The 10,351-nt window shown below is 53.5% G+C and overlaps 1 protein-coding gene across 1 annotated transcript in view; it reads right to left on the minus strand.

Moving 5' to 3' along the window:
- Positions 1–5,595, minus strand: part of LOC311316344 (uncharacterized protein) — a gene marked incomplete at its 5' end in the record, with an annotated part of 15,646 nt that extends 10,051 nt beyond the window's left edge. The window contains 2 exons of the mRNA XM_084447186.1: positions 3,759–3,817; positions 3,939–5,595. Of these exons, the coding sequence (XP_084303312.1) occupies positions 3,759–3,817; positions 3,939–5,595 (1,716 nt within the window). The remainder of the gene's footprint in view (positions 1–3,758; positions 3,818–3,938) is intronic.
- Between the last annotated feature and the right edge of the window lie 4,756 nt (positions 5,596–10,351).

The raw sequence follows: 10,351 nt of genomic DNA on the forward strand, positions 1-10,351 counted from the left end.
AGAACCCGACGTACGGATACCAAACCGGTCGCCTTATTTCGCTCCGGAGCCGATACGAAGTCCCCGACGGAATGGGCGGTCGACGGGTCACTTCTCCGCGCTTATAACGACGCTAATCCGCTCCGGACCGCTCAAAACCAGACTAGCTAGATAAGAGGAATCCGAAGATGTCCGCCTCTTGACATCTGGTCGATTTTACTGACTGCTAGATTTGCGCGGAAGGCGGCCAGTTTCGTTCCGACGGCTGTACATGATGAGGACGGGCGTGATGGGTGGGGGACGGCAGTCCAACGTGACTCGAGAGCTTGCGTTCTGTGTTTTCCCTGTCGGAAACGCAAGGAATCGCACTATTGCTTGCGTCAAGTGATACATTTCGGCATGACACACGCAAGGACGCAACGAGATCTTGCGTGGCCTTGCGAAGCTTGCGCTTATGTAGTTTACTCTTTCCCCCTCATTGTGCCTCCCTTGTAGTTCAACTTAATGGTGGCACGGCGTGTAGCCTCACAGCAAGAAGGTCCTGGGTTTGAATCCCGCTCGGGGCGTTGTTAGCACTGGGGGGTAATTCTGGGGGGGGGGAGCGAGGTCTCCAGGCCTTTCTGTGAGGAGCTTGCACGTTCTCCCCGTGTTCTCAAGGGTTTCCCCGCATAAAAGAACCCAATAGGACAAAACAAGCAGAAAAAACAGATTGTCTGATGAAGACGGACGGGCGCGCTTGGATCAGTCCCCGGGCGCGCCCCCCTGCACGCTGCCTACTGTCTGCTCCCGGCCGCCCTTGTGGGAAGGACGACGGGATGGGTTAAGAGCGGAGAAAACATTTAATCGGCGACCCTGATGCGCGAGTGTGTTCCCGTATGTCGCCCACTGCACGTGTGTTGGAGAGCAGGGCTGCATGACAACAATAAAGAGCTCGTCCTCTTCTTCTGCTCGCGTTCTAATTACCCTGCAGGAGAGCCTGAATGGAGGGCCTACTTATCCAATAATGCATCACTAAGAGATTAGATACTGGACTTCCTGTAACCGAGGTCCCCCCCACACACACACACACACACACACACACACACACACACACACACACACACACACACACACACACACACACACACACACACACACACACACACACACACACACACACACACACCCCCAGTGTCATTCAGGCGGTCTACAGTAGTGGCCGGCGTGCTGGGATCCTCCTCCCCTGTCAGTCAACATCGACCGAACATGTGGCGGTGCGGTGTCCCGCTGTGACCCCGCCCCCTCCCCTGCCCCCCACCTCGACCCCCCCCGAACCATTTCCTCTCCAGCAGACGTGCCTGACATTCTAGACTCTGAGCAGCGTACATTCCTCACATGCCTCCGATGCATGCGGGAGAGGGGGGGGGGGTGGAGAGAGAGAGAGGGGGGGGGGCGTGGCAGGGCGCAAGGGCAACTGTGCGTGTCTTTCTGTGTTTGTGTGTGTGTGTGTGTGTGTGTCAAGCGTGTGCACGCTAGTGTCTCCCCGGGTGTTCGGCGGTGACTGCTGGAGGTAGAGTGTGTGTGTGTGTGTGTGGGGAGGGGGTAGGGGGGCGGGGCAAAGGAGCCCCGGGAAGAGCTGATTGGCTGGAGGGGTGCTCAGGTGACCAGCGTTAAGCTGCCTCACATGGGACCGGGAGGCGTCGGCCTCCGTCGAGGCTCAGCTGACTGGACACGTACACCGCTAGATCTACAGCTGGCCTGCTGACCAACACACACACACACACACACACACACGCACACACGCACACACACACACACGCACACGCACACGCACACGCACACACACGCACACACACGCACACATGAACCCTTATAATGAAGTCGTTCTGAGTACTCACTCGTGGCCTTTTTAACAGCACAAAAGGCCCATGAAGGTGAACAGGACAGCAACATGTGGCCATTTTCAGAGTGACCTCTAGCACAGCGCCAGGCACTTTCACTCTCTCTGTGTTTCTCTCTCCCTCCGTCTTTCTCTCTCTGTTGCTCTCTCGCTCTCTGTCTCTCTCTCTCTCTCCCTCCGTCTTTCTCTCTCTGTTGCTCTCTCGCTCTCCGTCTCTCTCTCTCTCTCGCTCTCCGTCTCTCTCTCTCTCTCGCTCTCCGTCTCTCTCTCTGTCTGTCTGTCTGTCTCTCCGTCTCTCTCTCTCTCTCCAGACACCGGGGTTCTGCCAGTGGGAGAGGGACGCTGTGTCATTGCTGCTGCTGCGTCCGTGCTCCTGTCCTGTCCTCTCCTCTCCCGTCCTCTCCTCTCCTGTCCTGTCCCGGTGGCGCTGCCAGAATCAGTTTAAAAAGCTCACCTTCACACTCCGGGACTTTTGACTCGCAGAGACGTACAGTGTTTTGTTAATCATCTCCAGCGCCCCTCCCTCTCTCTCTCTCCCTCCCTCCCTCTCTCCCGAGCCTCCTCCCTCCCAATCTCTCCCTCCCTCCCTCTCCCTCTCTCCCTCCCTCCTCCTGCAGAGCTGGGTGAGGAGGAGGGGGGGAGGATCTCTGCTGGGGCACGCTAACCCAGCCTGGCAGCCGGTTGGCTGGTGCGACAGTAGAGGCGCCGGGTGCCAAGGGGACGGGCTCTGTGCGGCATGTCAATTACCAGAACTCACCAGCACCACAGAGGCCCGGCTTATTACCCTCCCTCCTCCCTCCCTCATCCCTCTCCCCCCCCCCTCCCCCATCATCCGCCCACACAGCCATTCAGGCTATTCATTAGGATGAGAATGGGGCGAAAGCCGGAACAGGCCCAGCGTCTGAGAGCCATAAGTGCCGGCCGTGGCGTTGCGGCGGTCCCATGCGCGGTGGAGGAGGGGGGGGGGGGGCGAGCGCGCCCCAACGGTACAGCGGAGACGGACAACGACCCTTGAAACCCCCCCCCCCCCCCCGAAAAAAAGGAGGTCCCCTCTCTGACGAGGCGTCTCTCTCTGACCCTCCTCCCACTAACACACACACACACACACACACACACACACACACACACACACACACACACACACACACACACACACAGCCGATGCTAGGGCCTCTACGCTGGGGCCTCTACGCGGCCGGCCTCAGGCTGTCCTGTTGTGGTGGACGATGACGTTTCCCTTCGCCTCTGCCGATAACCACTTCCCCTGTCCTCCTCCTCCTCCTCCTGCTCTCAAAAACCGGGGCGGCTACGGCTCAGGAGGTGGAGCGGGTCGACCCCCGGCGACCGCGGGGTCGGCGGGTTCGAATCCCGGCTTCTCCTGTTCCGCGCGTTGAAGGGCGAAGACGCCGAGCCCCAAATTGCTCCCGGCGAGCAGGCCGGCACCTGGCATGGCAGCCGGCTGCCGCTGGTGTGTGAATGTGTGTGTGGACGGGTGAATGTGTGTCTGGACGGGTGAATGAGAGGGTGAATGTGTGTGTGAACGGGTGAATGTGTGTGTGGACGGGTGAATGCGTGTGTGGACGGGTGAATGAGAGGGTGAATGTGTGTGAACGGGTGAATGAGAGGGTGAATGTGTGTGTGAACAGGTGAATGAGAGGGTGAATGTGTGTGTGAACAGGTGAATGAGAGGGTGAATGTGTGTGTGAAAGGGTGAATGAGAGGCCATCGTAGAGCGCTTCGGATGAAAGCGCCGTACTTAAGTAAACACACAAAAGGAAACACCCTCCGGCCTGGTCTGACCGCCCCTCTCGCCTCAGCTGCCCGTCAGGGAGTCCCCTCCCTCCCTCCCGACTAACGAGGCCACCTGAAGAGCCTCCTTTTTAGCCGACCTCACTCCTACTGTACGCCGGGGGTTAACAAGCTTGGGTCGGGGGCCCGGGGGGGCCTGAATGAGCACAGCTGTCCATGCCCCCCCCACGCTCACAATCCCGGGTCCGAGAGAGCATTGAAACGGCGAAGCCCCCCCCCCGCCCCCCCCGTCGAACGACGAAAGAACTTTAAACGCGTCCGGTTTGTTTACCTGCGTAGAAGCGAAGCAGGGAGCCGATCTCCGTGTTCATGCCCTCCTCCTGGACGCGCCACGGGTCCTTAAATCCCAGATTGAACAGGAAGTCCTTCTGGATCTGGAGAGGCCTCTCGTCCCGCCCCAGCCGCCTGACCGCCTCGCCGTGGAGCTGGACGTACAGCGTGGGGGTGGCGTCGGCCGCGTCTCCGCCGTCCCGGTCGGACGCCGACCCCGTCGGAGTTGTAGTCGCGCCCTGGCCGCCGTCGGGGTCGTGGGCGTCGCCGCCGGGCGTGTTGTCATTCAAACGGGTTCTAGGCGGAGAACCCGTGGCGGCGCTGGATGGCAGGCAGTCCAAGCCGAGAGGCCCGTCGCCGGGGCCCGTGCGCTCCGTGGTCGCGTCGTTTAAACGCACGCCGTCGCGGAGGTCGTAGCCGGTGGAGGCGGAGCCGTTGGGGAGGCGCCGTTGGCGGCAGGGGAGCGGGACCGGGTCGACGGCGCACGTCGACGACGCGGGACAGTCGAGCTCCAGCTCGTCCGAGGAGCTGCCGTAGGTGTCGTGGCCCTCGGTGGCGCTGTCGAACGCAGCGGCGGCGGCGGAGGAGGAGGAGGAGGGGCCGGCGAGGACGGAGGCGGCGTCCGTGCCCAGGATCATGTCGTCGCTCAGGGAGTCCCGGTGCTCGCTGAGACGGGCCCCGCCGGACGAGCTGAGGTCGTCAAACGCGCTGCTGCTCTCCACGTCGGAGCCCGAGTTCGGGGTGTCCAGGTTTGAGTTCGGCGTGTCCAGGTTTGAGTTCGAATTCAGGTCCGACAGCGTCACGATGTCCTGCGACTCCGAGTCGGGGGTAAAAAGTGTGTCATCTAAATCCTGTTGCCGCTCTTCTGTGTTCTTCACGAGCAACAGCCTCAGTCTGTCACCGGGCTGCTCCGCCAGGCCGCCCGCGAACTCCGCGCATCCCACAGAACTCAGATGGTTACACTTCACCCCGCCATCTTCATTCTTACACTGATTATCGTTGAACGCGTACTTCACATTACAGTTGCCGTTCTGGTCGGTTTTAAGGTTATCTTTAGAACAAATGCGCAGCGCAGAGACAGACTTACTGCAGAGTTTGCTCAGCCTGAACGCCATCTCGCCGGCTGTGGTGTCCACGGTGCAGAGCACCGGCCTGGGATACGACGGCGTGAGTCTGTCGTGAACGTGTATGGATCCTCGGTTAAGATCCGCACGCACCCACTCTCTGTCCGAAGGCTGCAGCTGCATGTTCTGCCGATGCCTGAGCAAAGTCTTCCGGTCCATGCTCCGGGTGTGCAGGGATGCGGAGGACAGGGCCGAGTTCATCTTGGTGGTGGCGGTGACAGCGGAGGTGGCCGTGGTGGTCGCAGCTGCGGCGGAGAGATTCCTCTTCAAGCGCCTCCGTCTCAGCAGGAGCGAGTTGGAGTTGCTGGAGGAGCTCCAGCCGTTGGTGGATGAGGTCTCGAGACTTTGATTCAAAGCGCTCGAGCCCGCTGCAGCCCGAGACGCGTCATTCCCGCTCTTCAGAGCGACACGAGAGGCTGAGTGTCCACCGCCGTCAGCCGCCGGAGTGTCCTGCGCGACGGGCGGTCCGCTGGGTTTCCTGAACTTCGTCGCACTTCGATCCGCCACTCCATCCTCCGTCCGCGCACTTTCCATCTTGGCCAAATGAAAAGTAGCCTACCCCCTAGATCACGGTGCGCACTTGGCTAAACATCCAAGTTCTACATTTAAAAGCTTTCTAAAACACACACAGTAGTCTGGGGTGAATGTCCGCCGAATGGGCGGTGGGCTTCCAGCGCAACTCATTCACTTGTTTTTCCTCCGTGTTCCAGTTGGGATCTCCGCCGTTCCAGAGAACATTCTACCGACGAAGCCCGTGGAAGAGACGCTGCGCTCGTCGAGATCTGGGCAAGGGCGGAGACGTGACTGTACGTCTCATTTACACCGAAATACTATGGTCGAATATGAAATGAACCGACCTCTTACGCAAATACTTGGCGATATATATTCATGAGGCGAGACAAGATGGGGGCGCTGTCAATAACGCAGTGCCTTGTGGGAAAGGTGTTTTCACAAAGACACGGCTCTTCGAAATAGCGAGCTAATGAACTACATTTCCCAACCACGAGCAAACTGCCCAGCAGACAGGAGGGGTCAAGGTTCAGTAGAGTGTGGCCACGGCCGCGCCTCCTGGAGACGCCTACCAGTGCGTCGATGCGTCACATTTAACCTGTGACAGGCTACAAAGAATTAGTAATGTCCTACAAAGTTACCTTGAATTTGTCACCAGGTGAGATATCAGACATAATAAATGAAACAGGCTAGCAGCTTGGTCAATAAACTATCTACTAAAATTATACAACTGTTAAACAATGGAATAATGTTATTCGTGCGTTTTACGCACAACTTTACGCACTAGTAAAGGCCACCCTGCAATAGCATACAAAGTGTAAGAATAATAAGAATAACAGCTTATCGAAATTCTCCTGGACTAGTGGTGACGATGCAACCATCTCATCAGGACGCCATTTCACAAAGCCTCGCCGGCCGGCTGCTTGGTGTTCTACTGGATTATTGTCATGTTGCGCCATCTAGCGGGTATATGTTCCCTTACAGAAGTGCAGAAGACCTCAGCGATTGCTGCATGTCAGTCCTCAAGAGAGTAGACTACTATTACTATATGGACAGTCCTCATTTCTGACCAAAGCAGTGCTGCTACCCTTCCACTACGTCCCAGGACAGGCCAGGCCGACCTCCTCTGGTCCATTGCAACGAAAGGACCCACGAACGAGATCATACTGGAAAGAACTTAACAGTGAAACGTGTTTGTTGGAAAAATCCTTTTAGTAAGATTTCTTTGACATATACAAACCAGTCTATCTGTTACATGCATTTGTCCACCTGTGAAAAGAAAGCATGGCAGCTAGTCTATTATTGGGGACCTCAGTTAAGCAAAGTCTTATGATATATTATAATCCACTGGTATATTGCTGCCAACAAGGGACCTTGACAGATTTAAAAATGACTTAGATCTTCTAACAAGCCATGTGAAAATGTTTGTATGAGAAACATGTTGTACATTAAATAGTATGATAGAAATGAGTTTTAGTATCTTTGCAGACATACTGTTTGAAATCTGAGTCATCTCATTTAGGACAACAAAAAACGGTAAAGATGGTATAATGAGACGTAGGCTAGATTGACTTATAAAGTGTCAAACCCATAATACATTTTCCTGTGATACAAATGTGCGTGTTTGAACTCAACATCTGAACAACGCGAGTGTCCTTGAGACGGTAAATATGCAAAGTATTTACATAAGACCCTTAATAAATAAATAAAAGGTAATCCTGACAGTGTGCTTCTTCATATTGCTTTTAGGGTGGTGGAGGGAAGGGGGGGGTCAAAGCTGCATTTTGAGTTTAAATCACGTTTAAAGTGTTGCTTCTCTCGTACGCAGGTACACACAGCTTCTCTCTCCTCAAGTATTTCTTTTTACAAAGGTTCACATTGTTAGCTACAATTCCTGAACAGGGCCAGGACTCCGGCAGCATCTTCAATGATAATATTGCAGAATGGGTTGGAGACAACAGAATGGTGAATGAATGATAATTCATGAGTACCAAATGTAGTCCTAGACCTGACATCCTTGTGTCCTCCACAGGTGTATCAAGTGGTCTAATTGGCTCTAGCGCATAGAATCCTATGCAATCAGATAAATTGACACACCTGTGTAGGGCACAAATATGGCAGATCTTGGACTACATTTGGTACCCCATGAATACGCAGACTGCAATCACATGAGGTTTAATGGAGACATGGTGATCCTACACAATTCACTGTCTTTTCAAAGTGAAAAGTAGCATCACTTTAAAATTGCATTAATTCACTCAGTGGACATGTATAATGAAACAGTTTATTGCTGAATTCATTCCTTGATTCCAACAAAACGATGCCTCGTGCTGCGTCTAAACGGTTGGTTACAGTAGTGTAAAAGAAGAGACATGATTTTTCGTCTCTGTACTCTAGGGGTCAACGCAGTCCGATTCTGGAAGAACCCAACACCTGTTGGTAAAACCAACATGGATGACGTGGTGGTGGGACCAGGGGGAATCTGATGCAAGCGTGGAGCGTGACCCCACCTCTCCAAGGCTCTCGTTTCGACCGGTCACTCAATGAAACTTTAAAAACTAAGAAACTTGGACTCTGTGAATAAGAATCTGTGTGATTAAGTGCTGTATAATGCTCCAAATATAGAATAGGAACACCCGTGAGAATATCAACCAAAATGTGCATGCTAACTTATAATAAACCAAGTTCCAATTCTTCTCAAGTTCCATTGATTGATCTGTCCCATAATGCAATAGGCCTTCAAAATGACGGTCCAGACACACACAGGAGGCCAGCAGCCCTCGCTAATCTATCTCTAGTTAAAATGTCATATTGCATTAGCAAAAGTGATGCATTACCATAATTAAAAAACATACAAACAAACAAACAGTGGCCATTGTGAAAACACAATGTGAACGAACGGTGACAGAAAACAGATGGCGGTTCTGAAAGATGATGGATGTGCTCGCTTCCCTACAATATTTACTCTGAACAAGCACAGCAGCAATCCACAGAAAGAAAAAAAAAAAAGGTTTTCGTGACATTTCCCCATTGTTAAAAATACTCTCAATATTATAGACACTGAGAAAAAAGAGGCTGACAAAAGAAGCATATTTTTACAGTTAGTTAAAAATGTGTCTGCAAACATGAAAAAGAAATGGCAACACAACAATAAGAAGGATGATATGAACAGTATGGGATCCCTGGAAGCCTGGCGGGGCTGTGGGCCTTGGACTGGATCATCCTCAAAGCCACACAACCCACAGTTTAAAAGCAAATAAAAAAAAACATTTGATGAAAAAAAAAAAAATCATATAAAAAAGCTGTTTCTCACTATACATAATACGTAGTGCATGTCCTATCCTCAAGGGCCCCTTCAAGGTCCCCACATGAAATGGATGTTACTGAACATCTGAATCTTCTTAAAACGCTTTCTTTGCTGTTCTACCTCGGTATAAACAATATGTACAGTACCTCAGGAGAGCGCCGCCAACACCTGCCATCTCTAATTCACAGTTAGCAATAGATATCAACACCGTCGTCTTCTTGGGGGATTAACTGGGACGGGGCCACGTTTTTAATGACACGGGGGAACCTCCAGGGGGCGCTGTGGCTTCAGGAGAGGCAAAGGGAAACTATTGCACATGATTCTGGCGCGGTGGGCCGACTCCTCCTTTCCTCCCTCTGGTGAGCGAAGCCCTCAGCAGAGCTCTGCCCCCCCCCCCCCACCTACCCAACACTGAAACACGGCCTGACCTCTGACCTCGTTCCCACGGCCTCCTGGGTAGACGGGGGGGGGGGGTGATGGGGGTGGGGGGTGGAAGACGTGTCCACGGTGAAGGAGCGTCTAACACTTCCTACGCAGGCCACTGATCACGCGCAGCTCGAGACACGTAACCCCCCCGACCACGGAACCAGGAGGATCTGGAGCAGGAGAGAGAGATCAAACGAAGACTGTCGCGGAGGATACGACAGAGGGGGGGGTTGTTGTGATGGCGGGAGGGGAGGCCCACGCTTCTGAGGAGAGACGGCGAGGGATGCGGGGAAGTGACCAGCGGAGGTGGTGTCCGGTCCGAGCCAAGCCCCGCCCACTGTCCGTCCACAGACCACCGAGCGCCTGCCTGAGAGCTCGGTGCAGGGGATTGTGGGAAGGTCTAGATAGTTCCACAGGGGGGGTGGGGGGGGGGGGGGCGGACGGACAGGGAGTGTGTATGTGTGTGTGTGTGTGTGTGTGTGCTACCGCAGGCGTTGGAATCGGTGATTGTATACATATCTTGGGGTAACTAGCAGTACTGACTCAGTTGCAGGGTCTTGAAAAGGCGTTTGAGAAGACATGGCCTTATTGTACAAACAGGTACCACAGACTGTCCAGCACTTGTGGTTCTCAGTGTAGGAAGGCACCCGTCCGGCGCTTCTGCAGACAGTGGTGGTCTATGGCCTGTGAAACCTACAAGACAAAAAAAATCAAACTGTCTAAATATCCCATATACTGTATTGGACACATTATCTCAAATGAGACTACAAATTCATCATTATGTTTTTTGTTTTTCCCCCAAAAAAAATTCTGAGCGACCTGTTCAGTTGTTGACTCTTGCACTTTGACCTTAGCACTAGATTATGCTCTTAGTCACTTGTTTTAGAAAGGAGATGCACTTGTGAGTTCTGGAAAGTAGTAGTGCACTGACTTCCTACGTTAAATACAATTATCGTAAGTCACTTTGGGATAAATTGCTAATGTAATTGAATGTAATTGAATGTAATTGAATGTAATTGAATGAAAGCATGTGTTCATGCATGCAGC

The sequence above is a fragment of the Borostomias antarcticus genome (genome assembly GCF_949987555.1).
Source record: "Borostomias antarcticus genome assembly, chromosome: 12".
In the NCBI taxonomy this organism is placed as follows: Eukaryota; Metazoa; Chordata; class Actinopteri; order Stomiiformes; family Stomiidae; genus Borostomias; species Borostomias antarcticus.